General features: G+C 40.0%; 1 protein-coding gene across 2 annotated transcripts in view; it reads right to left on the minus strand.

Moving 5' to 3' along the window:
- Positions 1 to 4,132: 4,132 nt before the first annotated feature.
- Positions 4,133 to 26,813, minus strand: part of sh3pxd2aa (SH3 and PX domains 2Aa) — an 84,940-nt gene continuing 62,259 nt past the window's right edge. For both annotated transcript variants that reach the window (XM_030149137.1, XM_030149148.1), the window contains 7 exons: positions 19,992 to 20,105; positions 16,484 to 16,567; positions 13,734 to 13,851; positions 12,175 to 12,575; positions 9,582 to 9,631; positions 9,070 to 9,189; positions 4,133 to 6,884 (listed from right to left, as the gene is read on the minus strand). In XM_030149137.1, coding sequence (XP_030004997.1) covers positions 4,857 to 6,884; positions 9,070 to 9,189; positions 9,582 to 9,631; positions 12,175 to 12,575; positions 13,734 to 13,851; positions 16,484 to 16,567; positions 19,992 to 20,105 — 2,915 coding nt within the window. In that variant the 3' untranslated portion in view covers positions 4,133 to 4,856. The remainder of the gene's footprint in view (positions 6,885 to 9,069; positions 9,190 to 9,581; positions 9,632 to 12,174; positions 12,576 to 13,733; positions 13,852 to 16,483; positions 16,568 to 19,991; positions 20,106 to 26,813) is intronic.

Consider the following 26,813-nt stretch of genomic DNA (forward strand, 5'->3'; position numbering starts at 1 on the left):
AAACTGGAACTGAACCATGATGGTTTAAAGAAGTGGAGCTGGACTTGGAATTGTAGAAGAATTTAGAAGACGTTCCCTTAAACCCAGAAAGACCCAGCGCTGCTTTCATGTCCAGTCCCAAATGAGTTTTTCCTCTAGATTTCACTTTTTCTTAAGTGATTTATCCCCATTTATTGTCATATTATCCTCATTATTTTAAGTTTTTTCAGTGTTAATCCTGTATTTCACTATATTTAATTCGTTATTCATGTAGATGTTCGTAAAAACTCTGAGTAAATTCAACGGTTCTTACATCAAAACAGAAAGAAATGAGGAAAAAATTACTTAAAGGTGGACATTTGGATCTTTAAGGGTTTAAAGGTGGACGTTTGGGTCTTCATCCTGTTATCAGCCACACCCAACAATAGAGGTGGGCGGGACTTTCACTGGAGGAAAATTCAAGTCATCCAATCACAGTCCATATATGACTTCTACTTATATATATAAACCATCAAAAAGTTTGATTTGATTTTTGAAATTTAAAAAAAAATTCAAAAAATTCATCCAAAATTACAAAATCTAAGTATCTGAAAAATGTGAACAGACTTTGTAGACATTGCTGTAAATCTGTTCACATACGATGTACGATCTATTGCACATTTCCTCGTGGACACATTTGGACCCTACAGACGGGTACAGATAAGAGGTTTTAAGACGTCGACATTAATGAGTCAACATCATTTGAACGGTTCATACGGTGATTGTCCAATCATGAAAACACGTCAGGCTAGTCATAATAAATAGGTTTAAAATCCGGCATTATGTAAAGTACAATAAAGATGAAAGAAGTGCCCATGATTTGCTAAAGTTGCAGCACACAGCATAGACGGAAAAAAAGTAATTTTTGAAATAAAAAAAAATATAATAAATTATTACCCAATAATAATAAAAAAATGTGCTATAAAAATATCCTAGCTGCACTGAGATGTTAAAATAAAGAAATAATCACAGGAAATGTTGATTCACTGACCAGCAGCGCATTTCGTATTGCACTGAGGTAAAATATGGAAGTAAATCGGTGTCATCAGATTTGGAATTATAAAAGACTTTGAATTTGTGGCACTGATTTTTTTTTGCACTGAAATTAAGTATCTGAATTTTTTTTTTGCACTGAAATTTAAGTATCTGAATTGTTTGTCTCTGAATTCAACTATGTTCATAAATGTAGAATTTAAAGAATTCAGATGCAATAAATTCAGATACTTAATTTTAGTGCAAAAAAAAAAATAAAAAAATTCAAATACTTAATTTTAGTGCAAAAAAAATTCAGTGCTACAAATTCAATGTCTTTTATAATTCCAAATCTGATAATGGAAATCCAATCACATGTTGTAGTAGCGCTCGCCTCCCACTAGAGGGCTGTATTTGTTCAATTCTAAAGAGACACTGTCATGTTCAGGACTTTGCTCTTTGTTAGAGTCTTGTATCTGATTAGAAGAGTTGAAAAAAACTAATTAAATAACTGAAAAACTGTATTTAATAAATAATCTGCTGAGTATTTACTGCATCTTTACATTAATGCACCGTAAAAACAGTTTTAAAGTGCACTAATTCACAAAACAGAACCACTTCGTTTCCTCCATATTGTCACTGTGTGTTCACAAAAACAAACAAAAAAACCCCAAAAACAATATTAAACAATAAACCATGGTTTTGCTGAAATAGATAACTGCGATCTAGCAGGTCCTGTACTTAGTATAATACATGATACTGTCCAGCAGAAACAGAAGGACACGTTAGCGCTCGGCCTCCCACACAGAACTCACACCGTCACTTAGAAAATGTATTTCAGCCATCTTGAACATCAGCCACTGGAGTTCCAACCACTGAAGGAACTCTGAACATACAGCATTCCACGACTTTACCAAACTGGGTTTTCACAAAGATACTAATGCTGCATTTCCACTATGTGGAACCGGCTCAACTCGACTCTGGTACCAGATCCTATTCCTGGAGACCGTTTCCATTACAGGATACTACCGACTTTACAGTACACTGTAAAAAAAAAAAAAAAAAAAAAAAAAAGTATTATTCCGGCAGCAGGGGTGCAAAAAAAATAATGTAAAAAAACGGAAGATAACCATCTCATAAAAATACGGTAATTTTCCATAATTAAAATACAGTTTTTTGCCTGAACTTTACATGAGATTTTGCATATTTTTAAAAAAACTTTTTAATGTTTAATAAAGAATATTTTCATGTATTAAAACAATCAAATTACCTATAAATATATATATATATATATATATATATATATATATATATATATATATATATATATATATATGTGTGTAATTTTCAATGAGACTCAGTTGTCCAATCCACTGATAAAAACTGTATTTGGACAGTTTATCAGTGCTTATACATGTTATACATTCACAAAAATATAATTATTCAACATTTTTGTTGTGAAACCTCCTGTAATTACACAAGATATTTGTCAATTAACAAACAAGTCTGGTTCAACTTACAGAACAAATACTTCTTTTATGGTTAATTGTCAGTAATTTTATCTCATTTTATTTTATTTTTTTTACAGTATTAAACTTTAAATTAACAGTTTAATCTCATAAATAGAAAAGAAATATTTGTGAAATTATGATACATTTGCAAATGTATTTTAACTGTATTTTTCTGTGAAAAAGAAAATTCTTTTAAAAACTTGAAATTTTTTGGTTATTCAGTTACAGTTTTTTTGTGTTATTTTACATTTGACATGTCAAATCACAGTCTATTTTTGTCATTTCATTGATATTTTCCTGTATCTTGAAAATACAGGAAAAATCTGTAAAATAAACAGTGAAAATTCTGTTAAATTACAGATTTTTTTTTCCAGTACCTGGTCGTCATAGCAATCCGGCGTGTTACTTCTGTGTTGTCTGCTCATAGAGTTGCTGATAAACTCGCTCGTTGCGTGTTGTCTCGTCAAACTCATGCTGAATTTTTATGTCGCCACCAAAGACTGAATCTCCTGATGAAATGGTGTAGTTTTACAGACTGTCATCATGTGGATTCACCTACCGACATATTTACTGTCAACTTCTGCATCTGATTTTTGTAAAACAGCAGGTCACACAGACGACTCTGACCAATCAGTGGTCTGCAGTGTTTACACGTCACCTTTTAGTATCTGGTCCCCAGTCCTGGAACCTCAGTGGAGGCGATACCAAAAAACTAGTACTGGGTACCAGATTCCAGGTCCTTTATCGTAATAGAAATGCAAAAAGGCCGAGTAGAGCCGAGCCGAGCCGGTACCACGTAGTGGAAACGCACAATATGAATTCCTTGGAGACGATGGATTTACCAACAGCTTTGTTTTGTATGTTTTATGTTGTTTTATCATAAATAAATATTAAAATGAAACAAAAACAAACAAAAAAACCTCGTTACTAAATTGACATTCCTCTTTGGTTCGATCATATTTTGGACTAAATGTCAGGACAGTTTGTCCCTGGAATTCCACTAGTCCGGTCCAACACCTGCGTAACAGCGATACTTTAATATGAAAAAAAAAAGAGAAAAATATATACAAAACTTACTGTTTCTACAACTAAAAACACTTCATTTCAACCGAGCTCTTCGTAAACTGCTTGTTTGTTCGTACGTCAGATATGAGGTGGTTTGGTTCTGGACTCAAGTAAGAAACTGTTCCTTTGATTTTTCCAGGAAACGAAGACTACGTTCACACTGAAGGTAAATGTGGCACAAATCCGATTTTTTTTGCATCCATATGTGACCTGAATCTGATCTGTTAATGTGGAATATGAATGAACACACAAAAATCGGATTTCACCCAAAAATCCGACCTGCTGTGTGAACGGGGCCAAAAATATCTGACTGGTTCTTTTTCAAGCTTTGCAGGTGCCCCCCCACCCCCCAGATATTTAGTTCTAGGAATTAAAATAACATTAATTTGAGCTTCTTCTTTGTGAGGTTTTGACAAAATTATGCCAATTTCCCTTCAGTGATACAGGAGCTTCTCCAGTTCAAGGCTGAAGGTGGGAAGAAGATGTTGCAAGAAAGCAGAAATAATTCTCTAAGGAAGACATACATCAACACAAGACATTAAAACATGAACAATGAAACTAAATAAAACACTTAAAAAGAGATTTATATGTTTTTAAATCGATGACTGTGGCTTAAAAACCAGTAAATTCTCAAGTGACTCGAGTCCCTTAAAACTCGGTTGTTGTTCCTTTAAACTCTGCGTATTGGACCAATAAGAGCGGTCCACAAACTCCACACTCTGCTTCCAACTCTTTCTTGGAGCTGTTCATCGGTAGTGAAAATATTCTTGGTGGTGTTCGTAGACCTATGGCACTCTTGAAAGATTTGGTTGATTTACTGTTATGCCATCCACCGTTTAGGACCTCCACTCAGGTGATCAAATACAAAAGGCACTTATTAGCCGTCAGAGTCAGTGGTGGGCGGAGCCAGAACCCTGCTCCACTTCTGAATTACATGATGCAGACCTCTTTTAAGAGGTTCAGACTCCCATTCATACTGTTTAATAAAGACTCTGTCCTCAAATTTTCTCAACTCGGGGTTTTTCATCCCAGGGTTCCGATCCAAAACCATACAATCTTTAAACAACTCCACCTCTACATTTAGTAAACCAGCACTAAAAGCGTCTTTCCTCATCAAATGAAAACATCTTCTTTTAACAGCCTTCTCTTAAATGTACATTTTCAAGGACATATTGCTTACGGGAGATTGCGGGTGACATTCTTTAAGGAGAGATGTCGTCCACGTTCCTGGAGACATCAAGGGGAAGTAGATGTTGGGTCGAGGGGGGGGGGGGGAGTTTGGGGTCGGTTTTATTTTTTCCGCTCTAGGTAATTGGAGGGGACCCAGCCCTTGCGGGGCAGCAGGCTGTCCTGCACCTGGCAGTACCACCATCCGTTGGGGTTTCTCTCCAACACCTCCAGACAGGTGCCCTCAGTGAAACCCATAGTCTCCTCATCGCCGCGGTAGTCGGCGATTGACACATACACATCCCTACCGAGGTTATTGTGGATCAGCTGGCTCTTGTCTATCGGCTTGGGCTGGACCGTGGACACTGGGATGCCGTTGCGTTGGCTGACTCTGCTGAGGGCGTTCTGGACGTTGCTCGTGCTGTAAGAGCCGCCGGAGGAGCCAAGGCCGGAGCGCTCGGCGGGCCTCGTCTGACTTTCTACGACCACATGTGGCCTGACGGTGCTAAACGAAGCATTCCTACGAACACCGAGTGTAGCGGAACCGGAACCGTAATGATCGCTCCTGCCAAGAGAATCGTTCCGTCTCAGAGACCCGGTCATGTAGTGTGCATCCTTGGATGGCTGTGATGTGGTCACAAAGACAGACTGGGGTCTCACTGCCACTTGTCGTACCCCGTTCCTCATTCGTACCCCTCCATTTACCATCCCAGACGGTTTGGAGAAGCCACCAGGAGGTTTGGAAGGAATTGGTGGCGTGTTCCGACTTAAACCTTGATGCTGCTTATTCAGACCCTGAATATTGATGTTGTTGAGGGCCAGAACATGCTGCTCATTTTTCTCCAGACTGTTGGACTTACTTCCACCACTCCCATGCCCATCTGATTCTAACCCCCCAGCATCGCCCACTTGTCGAACAGGTTCCAGGTAGTAAGAGGGAGCCCAGCCCTCCTCAGAGGCCCAGCGGATATACCACCAACCGCTCTCCTGCTTCTCCAGAACCTCCACCTCCGCCCCCGCTGGAAAGCTAACCTCCGAATCTTGGACTTTCTTATAAGCATCCAGGCTGCGGTAGAGATTGGGGCCTTCCAAGTCCGAGTCACCGCGGCTGCCTTTGGAGTAAACAGATGAGAGATCGGAGGTACTGCGTGAACACATCGAGTCCTCTGATGAGATAACAGAGGCTGTTTCAGAGTCGTCCCCATGAGAAGGTTTAAGACCATGTCGAAACTGACCCGTAGGCCTCAGCTGGCGTCTCAAGGAGGTGATATCCATCCTCTCAGGGCTCTGTGGCTCAGATTTGGTCAGGAGAGGCTTAGGTCGGACAGAAGGTTTTGGCCTAGTGGATGGACTCTGGCCTATTCTCTGCTCCACATCCCGGTTGAACCCTAGGCCTTTTTTAGAACCTCTGCTCAATTCATCTGATGAAGAATGGGGGCTGATGTCCTGGGACCTCTGGGACCTGTGGCTGATGTTGATGTGTCTGCCCAGGGTCTGGCTTCTCCTGTTCATCTCTGGGGTCATGGTCTTCATGGGTCTACCGGCTAAAGGTGAGGACCCTGACGGTCTGCGTGGGACGGTAGAAGAATGGTAGCTCCGTGGTGAGTTGGGCTCGCTGGAACCTTTGACTGAGGTTCCCTCGATGCAAGTTGAGGCCCTGAAGTCATTCTCGTAGATACACTCCTCCTTTGCAACCTCTTCAACAGATGACCTAAAGGAGGGTTGTCGATGGCTGAAAACAGGGGAAGCCTTGCAGACCGGAGGGGAGGCTTTGCAGGACGGAGGGGAACTACGGTACTTGTCTCCGACCACGTTGCTGATCTTCACGTCAAGGGAGCGATCGTCCTTCAGAGAATCTGCGTCAGACTCACCTTCACACCCGACGGCAGGAACATCATATTCAGGTTCCTCGTACACAGGCCTGCTGGGGGGCTCTGAGGCTTTGGAGGCGGAGTTAGCAGTAGGTGGTGCTTCCTCAGAGTCGGGTTTTTTCACAGGCGGAGCAGGGGGCGGGACTTTGGGCCTAGTTAAAGTGCTGCTTCGACGGCTGAGGTTGGGCTTCTTTCGTTTGTCGATGTAAGAGCAGGGGGCCCAGCCCTCCATGTCTCCAATCTGAACATACCACCAGCCCCCGGGGTTCTTCTCTATCACCTACACAACAACAAAAGACACGGGTCAGCTACGAGTCAAATACAACCCAAAGCAAGACACAACTCAGGTCAAGAACAGGTGCAGAACAAAGCAATGACTTCGACATATTTGTATTTCATTGCACATAATATGAGAACAAGACACGAACCAGTTTGTCTTGACTTCATTTTATTTCTCGGCTAAAATTTGCTTAGAGGTCTTATTTCTGTCTTTGTGCAAAAGAAATCAATGTAAGTGAATCCCCAAAGGAACTTTGTGTTGGTAAATGTAAGTTCTGCAAATTTCCAGGATTTCAGTTCTGTTCAACATGTTGATGCTCATATGAACTATGTTTTCAGCTCAAAAATGTCCAATTTCATCACAATTAATGCTATATTTTCATGTCACAAATGGACAAGTTATATTTGAACTGAATTTACCTGAAAACAAATATTCTATTCTTTTACATTCCCCAGTTTTTCTTACCAGATTCTATCCTACATATCACATGTTTTATTTTTACAGGTTCAATATGGAGTATGGTGCTGATCCATCCTGCTTATGTTACGCCAATACATACATGAGGAATGTCACACGTCACTTTTTAAATCAACAGTTTTCTAATAATAAGCATTTTTATAAAGAAGTAACAATTCTATATTGTTATTTACTCTTTAGTATGATGACAAACTATACAATAAATAATTCTGATCCTAGTTTTTGCACAGGGATCATTTGTGGAAACGCTGACATGGCTGCCGAGCATCAGTATGATGGGATCCACAACAACCATGTCACATCCGCCCACTGCCACATTTAGTGTTTTTCTGTCAGCTGTTATTGTTTTAGAGCCACAATACGAACATTTGTGAATAAAACGAGAATCAGCAATAGTAACACTATAAGTTTATTCCTAATAAAGTACTGGTACTGACCAGAGCATCATGGGTAATGTCACGTCTGTCCACCAGCAAAAGTTTTCACAGACACGTGTTATTCAAAATCCAATATTTCTGAAAATAGAGCTTCCACTGTCAAATAATATCAGTAGTCTGTGCACAAATGGATTAGCATTATTTCAAAACAGCTCTATGCATTTCTTACAACTTTTTTTTGGACAAAAATGGCCACTCATTTGACCCCTGAGGTAAATTTTAGCTGGCACATGAAAACTAGGGTTCATCTACAGCTGATAGAAACACACAGGCAGTGGGTTCCATCCATTCTGTCGGGTTCTTCTATAAATCACTGTTTCTATGTATTTTCAGCCTAAGTTTTTTCTGATTTCTCTGAGTTCACAGTCAGTGCTGCTGTAAAACATCTAATACACAGGTGTCAAAAATGCAGCCCAGGGGCCAAGTCCGGCCCGCCAAAGTTTCCAATCCGGCCTGCGGGATGCACTGGCAAAGTGCAAGTTACGGCATCAAGCTCAAAAATACTATCATAATAACCTATAAATAATGACAACACCAATTTTTTCTCTTTGATTTAGTGCAAAAAACATTAAATTATGAAAATATTTACATTAAGAAACTATTCTTTAACAATAAAATGTGAATAACCTGAACAAATATGAACAACCTGACATGTCTTAAGAAAATTAAGTGCAATTTTAACAATATTCTGCCTGTTATTAAATGTTTTGTACCTTTGTAGATCTGATCTGTAATGCACATGTAGCCTCTAAATGGTAAGTCGAGGCATAATATTGACAAAACTGTACTTACATTTCTTAACAAATTTCATTTTTCAGGTGATTCACATTCTTTTTGTTTGGATGGTTTGTAAATGTAAATATTGGCATAATTGAATGTTATTTATTTGCACTAAAACAATTTGGAGTTGTCATTATTTATTGGTTATCATGCTATTATTTTACTGGTCCGGCCCACTTCAGATTAAATTGGGCTGAATGTGGCCCCCAGAAGAAAATGAGTTTGACACCCCTAATCTCATTTGAAGCTTTTGTTTCGCTGATATCATTAAAGGTGATTAATTATTACGTTTTCAGGTCAGCACCACCCATAAAAACCTGTAAAAACCACAGTATGTTATGAGAATCTTTCGAGCTGATTGGTCGTCTCAGTCCAACCTAAATCTGAAGGTGTTTCCTTCGCTGCCTCAGTGTTCTGATGACATATGGAAGTAAATGTGTGTCATCAGACTGACTTCCATATTTGTCTTCTACACAGATGGAGTGTCTTACATCAGCCTTTTGTCCTCCGTGGAAACTGATGCCGTCGGAGATGGAGGACTGGAAATCAGCGATGGTGTAGTACTCAGCTTCCACAGCAGGGGGCTCTGGAGGCTTTGGTAACTGGAAACCCTGCAGGAGCAGAAGGAGGAGAGGAGGAGGACAGAGGAGAGGAGGAGACATCACATCAGCCTTCAGTCTGTTCTGAGTCGAAGGAAACGAAAAACCCAAAAAAACCATTGGTCCTTCCTATACATCTAAGCCCACTGTTTTTATATATATATATATATATATATTTATATATATATATATATATATATATATATTTATATATATATATATATATATATAAATGACAGTATTGGCAGTCGTATGTTCACAAAGTTCAACTGTGCAGGTGTTCTACTGGTCATGTGACTGGGTGGTTGCTATGCCAACGCCTGTGTGAACCTCAGAGCTCATTCATCACCGTTCTGTTTCCTGTCTGTGATGTCACTTCCTGCCAGTGTTTATGTGTCTCTCACCAGGTTGGTGTCTCTTCTCGGCGGAGGCTTCTGTCGTAGATTTGGAGATCCTGTAAAAATGAAAGGCCATCTTAATAAAAAGCATCTGCAGTGTCCATGACCTGCGACATACAGAAGTACATTTAAGATGGTCAACAAATAAACTCCAGTTCTTAGTTTGTGAGTCAAACGAACATCCACACACCAAAGGGTCCAAAGGGTGAAGGGATGGGGGTCAGACTTAGGGGGAATCTGTGGGTCATTGTTGTTTTTTTCATTTTCAATTGAGAATCCACAATCAGAAAACGAAAAAAAGACAAATCAAAAATGAAAAAAACTGTTGTTTTTCATTCTTTTGATTGTACGCACAAAAAGTGAAAAATGTAAATAATCAAATGGACCAAATGTGGGGTTTCATGTTGACATTTTTATATCTCATTTGCAGTTCCTGACTTGTTGGTGTGTTGTTCTGGACAGTCATTGGTTTGTTAGTATTCTGTCTAATGCATTCTGCGATAATGGAGAATTTGGTGTTATTCAGAGGAAACAAATGTGTTACTGTGAAGGAGGACGACATGAAAACTGCAAAAATGGACAGGCTCTTCCAGGTGTTGTTGTTCTGTCTGATACAGTGGGTCCATGGGAGACAATCTAAGAAGAAGACACTAAATAAAACACAGAGAAGTCAGGAAGTACAAATCAGATACAGAAATGTCAACATGAAACTACACATTTGGTCCAGTTGATTATTTATAATTTGTGATTTGTGCATACAATTGAAAGAATGAAAAACAGCTGTTTTTTATTTCTGATTTGTACATGAATAATGAAATAACAAGTCATTTTTTTGTTTTCTGATTGTAGATTCTCAATTGAATATGAAAAAAATGAATGATACACAGATTAATTAAGAAAATGTGGAGTTGTCTTTATTTATAAGTTATATTATTATTTTAGGTCAGATCACATTGGGCTGAATGTGGAACAGGCTGTATATTTGGTACCCCTGGGTTAAGTTAAGGGTTAGTTTATACACACACACACACACACACACACACACACACACACACACACACACATATATATATATATATATATATATACACATACACTGAAGGAAAAAAGAAACGCACCACTTTCATTTTCTCGATTTTTTCAGAAATATGACAGTTATTGCAAAATTGCAAACTACAATGAGTTCAGTACTATTCTGAGTCAAAATGAAATGATTGTTTTCCTGGTTCTGGTTGATCAATTTCAATTAGCAATAAGAACTGTATTTTTGTATTCCTCACCCATGTCTGCTCATGAGTGAAACTCACAGATGAATTGGACCTCTCGTCAATTGTGCACAACCATTCCCTATAAAAAGACACCAAAATGGAGCAAAAGCACATTTGTCCACAATGCCACGACTACTGCAACCGGAGAGAGATCGGGCCATTGGCATGTTTCAAGCTGGACGGAGCAGACGGGCCGTAGCCAGGGTGTTTGGACTCTACCACTCTACTGTTGTACGCCTTGCTGAGCGTTACCACACCACCGGCTCCTCCAACGACCGTCCCAGATCTGGTCGACCATGTGTTACAACCACTACACAGGACCATCCCAATTGGCTGTCACATCTCCCTGACAGGTTTCAGCCGGCAATGGCCCGATCTCTCTCTGGTTGCAGTAGTCGTGGCATTGTGGACAAATGTGTTTTTGCTCCATTTTGTGTGTGTGTGTATGTATACATATGTATATGTATGTGTGTGTGTGTGTGTGTATGTGTGTGTGTGTGTATATATATATATGTCACAGTAGAGACTGAAATCCAGTAGGATTCGTAATCCTACTAGGACAGATTGAAATTTTAGTTTGTCCTAGGACAAACTGAAATCCTACAAGAAATTAGGATCTGAAGATTGGAATTCCAATCTGTCCTAGGAGAATTTGCAATCCTACTAGGACAGATTGTAATTCTGTTTGGAAGTGGGATCTGAAGATTGGAATTTCAGTCTGTCCTACGGCAAAAAATATAAGAATTCTGTCAGCACAATCTCGAATTCTATTAGGAGAATGTCAGATTACATCAAAATGTATGGAAAATAGACTGAATCATTTCACAGCCAAAATTCCAGTCAATTTCAGCATAGGTAAGCATACAATATGGCGAAATCGTAGGACAGACTGAAATTCCAATCTTCAGATCCCACTTCCAAATAGAATTACAATCTGTCCTAGTAGGGTTACGAATCCTACTGGATTTCAATCTCTACTGTCATATATATATATATATATATATATATATATATATATATATATATATATATATATATACACACACACACACACACACACATACATATATATATACACACACACACACACACGCACACACACACACACACACACACACACACAGAGTCTGGAAGGTATGGCATTTGTTATTCTTTACAGTTTGTGTTCTTCTTCTACTGGTTCTGATCCACTTTAGCTCATACTGGTGTGAATGTAGAACCTGAACTAACATGATCCATATCTTCAGTATAATATTTGATTTCATATGATGGACTGGACTCTGTCGGGCCCGTTTTGGTCCTGAGACCCCCCTGGTCAGCGGCCCACTCACCTATCTCCACCCGGTGGGGGGCCACTCTGGCCACAGCTGGAGACCCCGCCTCCCCTCCTCGCTCTTTGCTGAGGGCGGCGCTGGCTGCGATGCCCAGACAGGGGCTGTTGGTGTCTCTGCCGGCGCTCAGCCGCCGCCCCGTCTCGGCGTTGATCTCAGAGTTGTAGGGCACGGGCAGGCTGATCTCGCTCTTGGAGATGTGGCGTTCGGGGGCGGATCCCGCGTCGGCGTCCGTCTGGATGTCCTTCTCGCTGACGGACTTCTTCTGGAGCAGGTTGCTGATCTCCATGATGTTGCCGATGATCTCCACGGGGCCGGTCAGGGTCTTCTTACGGGGAGAGAAGTCCTCTTTGATCTTCTTCAGGTAGGACGCAGGAGCCCAGCCTTCTGTACCCAAGTATCTGAGACGGAAACAGAAAGACCAGAGGTTCACTCATTCATTCATGGTTTATTAAGGACACAGAAACTACGTCCATACACTGTAAAAAAATCCTGTTGTTTTTATGGAAAAAACTGGCAGCTGTGGTTTCCAGAACAATACTGTAAAAAACACATCCAACTGTAAACATATTTATGGAGTAACATGTAGATTTAACTGGTGAATGAACTGCACTTATTTAGCGTGTTTTCTCCACCCTCATGGCGTACAAAGTGCTTTTTCAAAGCCACTAGGTCCTAGTGGGAGCAATTTAAGGTTCAGTGTCTTCTATGGACACTTTGACATATGGACAGTCTGAGCCAGGATTAGAACCACCAACCCTTTGGTTACTGGACGAGCCGCTCTACCAACTCTACCAACTCTTTCATTTACAAATTTAAAATGTTTAACTGTTAAATGTTTACTTTTTATAACTTTTTTACTACAAAAAAAAAAAGCAAATACACCGTTATTTCAAAATTATGGTCTTGCAATTGAAACAGGACCACATTGTTTTTCGATTTACAGTTTTATTTTCTAAAAACAATAGAAATATATAATTTCAACATACAAAGCTGGTTTTGTTCACATAGTCTTCCTCTAAAAACTACAACTGTATTTGATTCAATTGTTAACACAAAAATCTTTTCAAATAAACAACTTTGCTTTGTATTGTCACTTACAGTTTTTTATGTTGCAATTTTACAACTTTTTGGTGTTAATTCTACAGTCAGTTTTTACAGTGTAGGATAAGATAAAAAAACATATACAATAAAAAAAAAAAGAAAAGAAACACCATAAATCCATACTTTACTTCCACATAAAGGCTGGTTCACCAGTCAGACTATATTTTAGATGTGAACCTTACAGAATGACTGTTGGAACAGACCAGGGCTCAGACAGTTGAGTTAGATAATTTTGTAACTCTGCGCATGAATGAATAAATAAAATGTTGTATAGCAGCTGTGCATGTCTGTAAAATAGATCTGTGGATCTGCAGAGGGTGGAGCTGTTTCTTTCCAGGTTCATTCATTAGTTTTAATAAATCATTTTGTTTCATATTTAATATAAGCTGAATGGGCCATCCCATAGAGGACACAGGTCCACATAGGTCAGTGGGTTCTTGGATGCATGGTCTCACCTGATGTACCACCATCCCTCCAGGTTCTTCTGGATGACCTCCACGGTGACCCCTTTCTCAAAGCTGACCTCATCCTTTCCTTGGCTGGTGTATGGCTGAATGGTCACATATTTCTCCTCTGGAGGGGAAACAAGAGACAGAAAAAGAAACAGAGTGAGAGGTTAGACCCATCTATGGTCAGAGGTGTCCTACAGGGCTCTATCAGGTGACCTACTTCAGATCCTCCCACTCTTTCCACAACTACTTATCCTATATATATTCATAACAGTCAGCGCCCTCTGTTGGTTCGATCGCTCCTATGGCTAATTTACTTTGGTGGAAGAAGTATTTATATATAAAACATAAACCCAAAACATGAAAATACTCCACGTATGTTGTAGTAGGACATTATCATCAGCATCATCTAAGTCCACTATGAACCTTCTAGTATCCAGGTGAACATAACCGGTGAAAACTCCATCAACTCAAAGGTTATTCCATCAAAACACAGAAAAGGGTTTCAAAATTTTTAAGCTTAACAAAATTGATTGTGTTTTCATTTTCCTTCATTTCAAATCTGAAACTTCTGCTTTCAGACCAAAATGTTTTGTCATTTTAAAAGTTTTGTTTGAAAGTTATAAGGTTTTGCACCTCTAAATCTTTTGCAAATGAAAAAGTCTTGCTTGCAAGTTGAAGTTGGTATTTACTTCCGTCAGCGTCTGTTCTATGTGGATCAGAACCAGTTGAATGTGTGAGGTCGTCAGGTTCTGTTCTCTGTTCCAGTCCTGGTTCTGTTCTGTGTTCCAGTCCTGGTTCTGTTCTATGTTCCAGTCCTGGTTCTGGATGCATATCAGTCTAACTATAGAAGTGGGCGGGACTTTCACTGGAGGAAAACTGAACTCATCCAATCACAGTCCATATCCGACTTCTATCAGTGACCAATAGGAACTAGACTGATATCTGGAACCACTGACATGTTCAAGACCAGGGCTGTCAAACTCATTTTAGTTCAGTTCCACATTCAGCTAAATTTCATCTACAGCAGGCTGAACCAGTAAAATAATATATCATATATAACAATATAACATTATAATATATAAATAATGTCAACTCCAAACTTTCCTCTATGTTTTAGAGTGAAAAAAAGGAAATGTATGTTATGAAAAGGTTTACATCTGCAAACTATTCTTTCAAACAATGTGAATAACATGAACAAACTTTTTGCAAAATTATACTTTGTTTTAAGTGAAAATACATGAAAATATTTATATTTACAAAGACAAAAATTTGGAGTTTTGCGTATTTTTATGTTCTTATGATAGTATTTTACTGAATCCTGCCCACTGGAGATTGAATTGGTCTGAATGTAGAACCTGAACTAAAAGGATTGTTAATGTCTTAGTGTAATTTTTGCATTTCACAAATTCATCCCATGGGCCTTTGGTGGGCCGGATTTGGACCCTTTGGTGGGCCGGATTTGCCCTCCAGGCCGCATGTTTGACATCTGTGTTCTAAACTATCAAGAGACGGACCAGTAGAAGGAAGGGAACAGTTAGAAGATTTAAAGCAATGAGGCAAAAACTCTAAATTTCTCAAAAACTGTTAACAGTCTTTGTAAACACTGTCCAAACGAAAATACAGATAAAACTAGAAATAAATCTGACCAGTAGTTTCAGAGCAGATGTTGGACACAACACCTTCACAACAGAAGTCTCCAGGATGACATGTTCTGTCATTTAATGGAAGCCCTTCCTTCACTGTGTCCTTATTTGACTCTGAAGATCTCAGGACCGATCCTTCTTTATGAAGTGTCACGAAACAGACAAAGAAACCTGTGTCAGCAGACCGCCGCCGCCTCCTTCCATTAGTAAACCCCAGCCTCTTCCGACATCAATCCTACGTGATCACTCTTTGTTTTCCATCCTTTTGTCGGAGCGTCTAAATCAAACTGTATCTCCAGCGTCGGCGCAGAGCTTTAAAACCTAACTCACACTTTTCTTATCGCTAACTCAGCAGCCTGTTATCACAGAGGGACACGGGTCCTTCCATTTACACAGCGAAGACAGAGGGAAAAGATAAGAGGAAGGTGGAAAGGATGGAATCTGACAGAGGAGGACAAAACCAGCTCCAAATAAGTCTGTGCTGGAACTTTGAACATATACACTACCGGTCAAAAGTTTTAGAACACCCCAATTTTTCTAGTTTTGTATTGAAATTCCAGCAGTTCCAGTCCAATGAACAGCTTGAAATGGTACAAAGGTAAGCAGTGAACTGCCAGAGGTAAAAAAAAAGAAAAAAAGGTAAGGTTAAACAAAACTGAAAACTAATGTACATTTCAGAATTGTACAAAAAGGCGAACAAGAAATGGGTTAACAACTTAAAGCAGTTCTGCAGCAGTGGAGGTTGATCAAGCCTGGAAAGTCGGTGCTACCAATTCCTACAGGTGTCCCAAAGTTTGTGAATTCCTCCCAACCCCCTGTATCTGCAGAAAAGTAGTGTTGAACACACTTTGGTACCATACCGTTGAGAGCATTATTTGAACAGTATTGGACTGCAGAAAGTAGTGTGTTACTATAAAAATGGAAAAGAGGAAAAGGCAATTAACGATAGAAGAGAGACAGAGCATCAGAAGACTGAAAAATGTAGGTGTGTCCTACAGAGAAATGTCCAAGAAAGTCCAGGTGTCAGTAAGTCCAGTTTCCATCACCATCTAAAGACACCGGTTCTTGATCCCCCCCCCCCATTTATACTGGGTGTGTGTTTGCGTTCACCTCTGCTCTGCTGCCTGTTGACTATCCCCCCCAGGGTCCAGCGCCGGTCCAGCCTCTTCAGGTGGGCTTTACGTCTCTTAGTAACTGATGTCAACGACCAGGAACCCAAAAGAAAACAAACACGGAGTTAGTATAAGAAGCATTAATGAGCAAAACTAAAGGATAAAGGAGGGAAAGAGGGGGGACAAAGGAAGGCAGAGGTCGCAAAAAAAAAGGAAAACCCAGACTCAGTGAGACTCCTGTTAAACCCACTGTTATTAGTGTGAGTGGGCGTGGCCAGGGTTTAAGGCTTATATCCCATCCATCCATCCATCCATCCATCCATCCATCCCTCTTATCTCTCCATCCTCTTTCTGTCGTCGTGTCTTTCCTTCCTGTCGTTTCCCCTCCCCCTTCCTTATATCATCCACCCATCCCTGTAGCCCCGCCCCCTTCCGTTGACCTCCTAATTGAAACGTCAGCTAAACGAAGGCACAAAGGCAAATGTTATTTCCAGGTAATTTCATTCAGGGCCAGAGCGCTGCTGGGCGGTTTCCCTCCAGCGAACAGAGCTGTCAGTGGAATGAGTTTAAAGACGGAGCAGAGATAATGAGACGGAGCAGACGACAGGGAGCTGCCATGTGTGCAGACAGCCACACGCCGGGGCTGATGGGAAAACCGACCCAGCTGAGCCAGTCTGGGGTTGACTGTAGGTCCATGAGAGTCAGGGGGAGCTCCGACACTGGAGTGGTTTGATTAACGGTGAAAGAAAACAGTCTGAAAACCAACAGCATGACTGCACCGTCAAACCAAAGGCCTTATGGGTAATCCAGGAGTGCTACCACTGGACTGTCAATCTGGTGTTATCATTATCTTTGTGTTGGTGAGTAAATTAAACACACACTTTAACCCTCTGGTGTCCAGGTGAGTATATTAAACACAGTTAACCCAGACTAAAGATAACCCAGACTAAAGATAACCCAGACTACAGCTAACCCAGACTAAAGATAACCCAGACTAAAGATAACTCAGACTAAAGATAACTCAGACTACAGCTAACCCAGACTAAAGATAACCCAGACTAAAGATAACCCAGACTAAAGATAACTCAGACTAAAGATAACCCAGACTAAAGATAACCCAGACTAAAGATAACTCAGACTAAAGATAACTCAGACTACAGCTAACCCAGACTAAAGATAACCCAGACTAAAGATAACCCAGACTAAAGATAACTCAGACTAAAGATAACCCAGACTAAAGATAACCCAGGCTACACCTAACCCAGACTAAAGATAACCCAGACTAAGATAACCCAGACTACAGCTAACCCAGACTAAAGATAACCCAGACCACAGCTAACCCAGACTACAGCTAACCCAGACTACAGCTAACTCAGACTCCTGCAGGAGCTGCTCGTTCTCAGGGGACGGGAAAAGAATGTTCTCCAGTGCCAAACTATGTCGAAGTGTTTGGCTGTGGTTTTTGGTGCCGCTGGAGCCACGGCGGTTCTGCGACGAGGCCTCCCAGGTTCCACATGTGAGACTGGAACAGTGTTTATGAGCATCTGAGCTGAGCCTCTGGAAAAACTAAAGTGCCACTGAGAACATGAAACGGTTCTACACAGAGGTTCCACAACAAGGAGCATGGAACCACTGACCTGTCTGTTATCAATCTAGTACAGTAGAACCTGGTACAAGTAGACCCTGGTAGAACCACTAGTACAGTGGAACCTGGTACAAGTAGAACCTGGTAGAACCACTAGTACAGTAGAACCTGGTAGTCCTACGAGTACAGTAGAACCTAGTAGAACCACTAGTACAGTAGAACCTGGTAGTCCTACGAGTACAGTAGAACCTACTAGAACCACTAGTACAGTAGAACCTGGTAGAACCATGAGTACAGTAGAACCTGGTAGTCCCACTAGTACAGTAGAACCTGGTAGTCCTACGAGTACAGCAGAACCCAGTAGAACCACTAGTACAGCAGAATCTGGTAGTCCCACTAGTACAGTAGAACCTGGTAGTCCCACTAGTACAGTAGAACCTGGTAGAACCACTGGTACAGTAGCACCTAGTAGTCCTGCTAGTAGAGTAGAACCTGGTAGTCTCACTAGTACAGTAGAACGTGGTAGTCCCACTAGTAGAGTAGAACCTGGTAGTCCCACTAGTACAGTAGAACCTGGTAGTCCCACTAGTACAGTAGAACGTGGTAGTCCCACTAGTACAGTAGAACCTGGTAGTCCCACTAGTACATTAGAACCAGGCAGAACAACTAGTGCAGTACAACCAGATAGAACCACTAGTACAGTAGAACCTAGTAGTCCCACTAGTACAGTAGAACCTGGTAGTCCCACTACTACAGTAGAACGTGGTAGTCCCACTAGTACAGTAGAACCTGGTAGTCCCACTAGTACATTAGAACCAGGTAGAACAACTAGTGCAGTACAACCAGGTAGAACCACTAGTACAGTAGAACCTGGTGTAACCACTAGTACAGTAGAACCTAGTAGTCCCACTAGTACAGTAGAACCTGGTAGTCCCACTAGTACAGTAGAACCTGGTAGTCCCACTACTACAGTAGAACCTGGTAGTCCCACTAGTACAGTAGAACCTGGTAGTCCCACTACTACAGTAGAACGTGGTAGTCCCACTAGTACAGTAGAACCTGGTAGTCCCACTAGTACATTAGAACCAGGTAGAACAACTAGTGCAGTACAACCAGGTAGAACCACTAGTACAGTAGAACCTGGTGTAACCACTAGTACAGTAGAACCTAGTAGTCCCACTAGTACAGTAGAACCTGGTAGTCCCACTAGTACAGTAGAACCTGGTAGTCCCACTACTACAGTAGAACCTGGTAGTCCCACTAGTACAGTAGAACCTGGTAGTTCCACTACTACAGTAGAACCTGGTAGTGGTTCTTGTGTGTTTTTTAGGGTAATTTTTGGGTGGTTTGTTGGCAGTTTTTGGGTTAGTATTTGGGTGGTATTTGTGTGATTTTTTTTTTGGTGGGTTCTGGGGAATTTTTGGGTGATATTTGGGTGGTTTTTGGGTTAGTATTTGGGTGGTATTTGTGTGATTGTTGGGTGGTTTTGGGGTAATTTTTGGGTGATATTTGGGTGGTTTTTGGGTTAGTATTTGGGTGGTATTTGTGTGATTGTTGGGTGGTTTTGGGGTAATTTTTGGGTGATATTTGGGTGGTTTCTGGGTTAGTATTTGGGTGGTATTTGTGTGATTGTTGGGTGGTTTTGGGGTAATTTTTGGGTGATATTTGGGTGGTTTCTGGGTTAGTTTTGAGTGGTTTTTCTATAAATTTTGGGTGTTTTTTTAAGTGATTTTTTTGGTTGTTTTGGGGCGATTTTTGTATGGTTTTGGGGGGCTGGAATGGATTAATTATATGTTCATTTATTTCAATAAAGAAAATTGATTTATAAATCAAGTAAATTGCAAAATGACCTCAGTCATGGAATGAATTCAACTGGTACTGCGAGGTTCTAGTGTAATGCTATGTTGGTGTGTGTGCTAACCTTCTCCAGTTCTGGAGGTGCCCAGGTCCAGGTCATCTCTGGTTCCGTTCTGGGAGTCCAGGTACGTGGCCGGTACCCAGCCCTGTTCCTCTGACGTACTGACGAACCACCAACCTGCCACACAAACAGACAGAACATCAGACAGAGAACACAACCGACATGTTAGTGCTGAGAACGACCCCAGAACCCAGAAATATGGAAGTAAATCTGTGTCATCAGAGTTTGAATTCTAAAAGACATTGACTTTCTAGCACTGATTTTTTTTTTTTGCACTGAAATTAAGTATCTGAATTTTTGCACCTGAATTTTTTAAATTCTAAATTTATGAGCATAGTTGAATTCAGAGACAAACAATCCAGATACTTAATTTCAGTGCAAAAAAATTTCAGATACTTAATTTCAGTGCAAAAAAAAAAAAAAAATCAGATACTTAATTTCAGTGCAAAAAAAAAAAAAATCAGATACTTAATTTCAGTGCAAAAAAAAGTTCAGATACTTAATTTCAGTGCAAAAAAAAAAAAATCAGATACTTAATTTGGGTGCAAAAAAAAAAAATTCAGATACTTAATTTCAGTACAAAAAACAGTTCAGATACTTAATTTCAGTGAAAAAAAAAAAAAAAAATCAGACACTTAATTTCAGTGCAAAAAAAATTCAGTGCTACAAATTCCATGTCTTTTATAATTCAAAATCTGATGACACAGATTTACTTCCCTACAGAAACCCAGCGCTGTCATTCCTCCATCAGACAGTGGAAAGTCAACGTCAGCTCCTCTGGAACTGGACCGGTTCTGACTGTGGAAGCAGGAGCTGAAACTGGAGCTCAGTTCTCCTCTAATATAATAACACTGGAATCTGTCCCAGATCTGAGGTTCAGTCTGAAGGGTCAAACATTCACCTACTTGGACTGTTCCTTTCATGACTAAACCAGACGGAGCTGAAAACTGGTTCTGTTCAGGATCTGGTATCAACATGAGTCCTGTTTGATCCGATCCCCATGTGGACTGTGATGTCGGCTGGCCGTTAAACGGTTGGAGATAAGTGAGTTGAGGAAAGAAGAGGCGGAGGCAGGAGATGGCATGGTCCACAATTTTTTTTAATATTTTCAATAATCCCTATTTTCAAACAAAGTGCATGTGCTACAAAGTGCCAGTGCAGATGTCAGTCAGAGCAGCAGTGTCTTCTCCAGCAGCAGAACCACAGCTGATGGAAACAGGCACCTTTGATACTACTCAGCCAACTGGATAAAACCACCACAACTCAACAAGGGATTTACAAATCTACATAAATGGTTAAAACTAATCTAAAACCTCCATAAACCAAAACCCACAACCATAACCTATATAAAATCCAAGTTATATACCTAAAACTCTAAACCCAAACACTACAGATAAATAGAAACCCATAAACCAATCAAATCCTACTCCTGGCTCCCCTACACATTTCCCTGCCTTGGTTCAGGCCGGAACCTTCTTAAGGACTGTCGTTCCTGACAGACCTGGACACAAGGACAGGGTAGGTACAAACACAATAAAACACCATCCACTAAACACTTTAAAATCCACTAACACACAGACACTAAACCAAGTTAAACTTAAATATCGCACATTTCTATTGCACCACGTTTGTTTGGGATCTAATTTACGTTTCCCTTTGTCTCCAGGGCCAAGCAGTCATCAATTAAAATGCTAGTGCCACCGGACGTAAAAATTGAAAAAGAAAGACAATAAAATCATCAATAAACTACTTTTAAAACCAATCCTGTGCAATTATTTTTCTATGTGCAAATGTGTTTGTGTAAAGTGCTGAGCCGTCAAAAAGATGTATGTGCAAGTTAAAGGTGCCTGTATTTACACTGAACAGTAATGAACAGCTGTTTGGTACATGGACCCAGAATATGGAACAGTTCTATTCAAATCCCATCTCAGTCTACTTCACTTAGTCAGTTTAAGTGCGTCTTTGAAAAGCACTATATAAAACCGATATATTATTATTAAGTTTAGGTTTAGGACAGATCGGATTCAACACATTCAAATATTCCTCATACACACACTTACACACACTGTTTTTCTTTTATTCTCTGTTTATATTGTTGTTGTATTTTGTATATTATTTTATTCCTATTGTCTTTCTTTAAACTAATGCTGTAACGAGGTCAGATTAATTTTATTAGCCCCACAGGGTTTTCTGAACTCACCTGCACAATTTGTTTCTTTGTTTAATGTTTGATTTGGTGGTGTTGTTGTGCTAAATAAATAAATAATAAAATCTGTTGTCTATAAATCAGTTCGTCTATCTCAGTGTACAGTTCCTCTGTAGGTGATTCTGTCTGATTTTAAGTGTGATCAGACATTTGGACTAGAAATGAGACAAATATACTTGGTCAGATTTAGATAGTACACACACACACACACACACACACACTTCAACATGTGAACAGTCAGAGCCAGGATTCGAACCGCCAACCCTTTAGTCATTGGCTCTACCAACTGAGACACATCAACTGTTTTAGGGGAAAAAACAGAAAACCCCAGTTTTTCATTAGTTTGTGGTGGGTCTGTGAGCTGTTGTACATCAGGGCTGTAGTACAGGTTCCACATCCTCCTAATCTGATCTGAGGTGGATCAGACCAGGAACAGAAAAATAGATTCATATGGAAATAACATCAACTCCAAACTGTTCTCTGTGTTTTAGTGAAAACAGTTAAATTATGAAAATGTTCACATCTACAAACTATCCTTTAAAAACATGAATACCATGAACAAACTGAAATAAAGGAAATTTATGAAGAAAAATCAGTGTAATTGGACCAATATTCAGCCTCAGTTTATCATTTAAACATCGTACAGATCCAGTGGATCTACAAAAACACAAAACATTTCATAACAGACACAATATTGGAACAAATACACAGATTTATAGGAAGACAGTTCAGGTTCATGTTATTCACATATTTTTCTTAAAGGTGGAGCCTCATGTGTTCACAGCGTTTACTCAGATTACAGTTTTCACACCAAATCTGTCTGTAGGAGGAGATCTGAGCCAAAGATAGACAGCAGATGGACAAAGACCGACAGCAGATGGACAAAGACAAGTGAGTTGAATCAGGGAGGACACAGACAAGACACAGTGCACACAAGCCAACAAAAACCCCTCACCAAAATAAAACAGGAAGTCAACTAACCCAACTAACACAAGCCACTAAAAACCCCTCACCAAAATAAAACAGGAAGTGAAGAAAACCAACTAACACAAGCCACTAAAAACCCCTCACCAAAATAAAACAGGAAGTGAAGAAAACCAACTAACACAAGCCACTAAAAACCCCTCACCAAAATAAAACAGGAAGTGAACAAAGCCATCTAACATAAATAACTAACACCGCTGAGGGCGGTGCGTCACATGAACAACCTGAACTGTCTAAAGAAAGCACTGATTAAACAGTAATTTGAACTCTTTTCTGCCTGTTCCTCAGTGTTTAGTGTCTTTGTAGATCTGATCCATAATGCACATGGAGAAATGAGAAGTGGAGGCAGAATATTGTTAAAATTGCACTGATTTTTCTAAAGAAATTTCAGTTTTTTCAGGTTATTCACATCTTTTTTGTTTAAAAGTATGTATTTTCATAATTTAATGGGTGTTTTTTTGCACTAAAACACAGACATAAATGTGTAGTTGTTATTATTTACAGGTTATTCTGTTATTATTTTACTGGTTCGGCCCACTGCAGATCAAATCAGACTGAATGTGGAACCTGAAAGAACATGAGTTTGAGAGCCCTGCTTTAAACCAACTGTGACCAAACGCCCCTGAACCCTGGCGGTAAACATGCGCTCATATTTGGACAAATGTCTTGTCCGTCTGGCGCTGTGGCTTGTGCAGGAGGACGCCAACCCCCAGGATCCTGTTTGCATTTGAGCGTCCACGTCCTCCTGGCAGATCCATTAGTCTGGGCTGATGAAACCAAAGGCCATGTTTCCCACATCTATTCTGTCCTCCAGCAGACAGGATTTAGAATGCAGGAAAAAGAAAGGTCAAAAAGACCGACTGAACCAGCGCTAAAGAGGGAAACGACATAAACCAAAGGACACGGACACTGAAACGAAACTGTTACTGAAAAGAAAAAAAAACCCTGAAAAGGACTGGAAAAATACAAACTAGTGTCCAGTGTCCCTGTGGTTCTGGATGCACGTCAATCTAACTATAGAAGTGGGCGGGACTTTGACTGGAGGAGAAGTCAGCTCATCCAATCACAGTCCATATCTGACTTCTATCAGTGTCAATAGGAACTAGACTGATATCTGGAACCATGTACATGTTCTAAACCATCAACAGATGGACCAGCAGAAGGAAAGGAACAGAGAAGATTAAACAAAAAAAACTCATCAAAAATTCAAAAAGCTAAATTTCTTAAAACAGCGAACAAACTTTGTAGACATTATCCCAAGAAATATGTATGAGTGTGTGTGTGTGTGTGTGTGTGTGTGTGTATATATATATATATATATGTATCAGTGGCGGCTGCTCATCTTTCAGAGAGGGGAAGCTCGTCGGCTTACATCAAAAAAATGTCAAGTTATTTAAATGTACATTCGGCCCTTTGCTCCTTTTTAAGAAAATGGTCAGTGACCTTATTGTACCAAGCAAACAAGAAAACGCTGAAATTATGTTAAATTGAAACAAGGAAGTACAATGAGTGTGTTTTATTTACAGTGCAAGAAATGAACAAGTAATTTGGTAGTGGTTTCGCTCTCTCTTTCACAGCAGAATGTGCGACGGTATTAAACTGAACTCTGTCAAGTGAAGTAGTAGATCTCAAAACAGCTGTCAATCAAACGGGATTCAGCCTTTCGACCCATCCTCCAATCAGCACGTGGAAGCCCAGCATCCAGCCAGGCCAAGCTCCGCCCACAGCTCCATTCACCCCGAGAGACGCTGAGCGTCCGGGGGCGGGACAACATGGTGGCATTTATCCAATTACTGTCCAGTTTTGAGGCAGTGAAAAAAACTGTTCCACTCAGTCCCATTGAAGTGCATGGACGCTGAGCGTCTACGGCAAATGCACTGAGCAGAGATCGAATGAGAAAACAGCGCAACGGGAATGTATGAGAAGTGAACAAGATCGAGTCCATTAATTTGTGATAAAGCTGATTCTGAACGAACTCGTCTGTGAGATGCACATGTTCTAACACATTTTGAGTCAATGAAATGTCAACACAACCGAACATACTTAACCATTTAATTTGAGTAATTGTAGGGGAAGCCGAGCTTCCCTTGCAGTCTGTGAGAAATCGCCTCTGATATATATATATATATATATATATATATATATATATATATATATATATATATATATTTTTGTACTGAAAAATATGGCACATCAAAGATGAAAAAAATTCAGATACTTCATTTCAGTGCAAAAAAATATTCAGTGCTACAAATTCACTGTCTTTTATAATTCCAAATGTGATGACAGATTTCCTTCCATAATATGAGCGCTGTGGTCATTTACTGGGTTACAGAAGTGGAGCAGCAGCCACTCTGCCTCTGCTGCTGCTGATGTCATCACATGGACGCTGCCTCTGCTGCTGCTGATGTCATCACGTGGTCGCCGCGCCAACACAAACACATCTGAGAGCTTGGATCCTATTCCACCCTCCTCCTCCTTTCCTTTTCTTTCCTTCTTTACCTCCTGGTCTGATTGGACTCATTTCAGTCCACGTTTTGAAGGCCCTGACAGTTCAGCCGTTAATTAGAGCAGATTTTCTTCAGTGTAGCGCCTCGGTATCTTTTCATCATCTCAGGCTGAGCTGCTGAACTCTGCATTTTTCCTGCTTTGTGCTTTAAATGTGTCTGTCCTCATTTTGAGCTCCGACAGGATGGTGTTGTTTGTTTCGGTGCTTAAACGCCTGCAGCTCCACCTAACGTATTTATGGGTTCAGCGTCAGAGTTGGAAGTTTGAGTTTGGCTTCAGTCAGACGTTATTAGGGGATGTAGAAGCCAATAATGTGATAACAACCGATAATGTAATAACGGTCAATAATGTAATAACTTATTGGCTGGTTATTACGTTATTGGCTCAGTTATTACATTTGCAAAGAATTTTTTATTTTTTTTTACCAGGAAAATATCGTAATAACCAGCCAATAAGTTATAACATTACTGGCCAAAAGTTATTATGTTATCTGTTCAGGACTTTTATTACGTTATTGGCCACATATTACATTATTGGCTTATTACATTTTAAAAATGGGAAATTTATAATGTTATCGGCCATTATTACATTATTGGTGTCTACAGGGGTGTTAGAAAATATCGGTTCAGCAATATATTGTGATATTTCATTTCACAATACTGTATCGATATTAAAAAATACTGTATCGATATTTTTAGGTATTTATTCAAATGCAGATATTGTGGAGGTTAATTTTTAGTGTTGTTTATTGTTTATATTTTATTTATTATTATTTAACACTCTTTTATTCAGTAATGTTCGTTCTTTTGTTGGGATTAAACTAAAACAATGTTCTGATTTTAGTTCTGAACTAATAGAATATGAACATTTGAACAGGATCTGAAACTGTAATGTCTGCTCCTCTTTCTCCCTGACCTTTTCTCTCCTAATTTTCTCTTCTATTTACGCCCCAGTGAATTCATGTTGCTGACTTGACTTCTTCCCTGGAGTCTCTGTGCTTTATCGCCTCACGGGTTTTCCCTGGATCATCACAGGTTTTCCCTGGATCCTCAGAGGTTTTCTCTGGATCATCTCTGACCTGCTGCTGTGGTCCTGCCTCTCTCCTCCTTCATCGTCATCACTCACTT

This window comes from Sphaeramia orbicularis, chromosome 1 (genome assembly GCF_902148855.1).
Source record: "Sphaeramia orbicularis chromosome 1, fSphaOr1.1, whole genome shotgun sequence".
NCBI lineage: Eukaryota > Metazoa > Chordata > Actinopteri > Kurtiformes > Apogonidae > Sphaeramia > Sphaeramia orbicularis.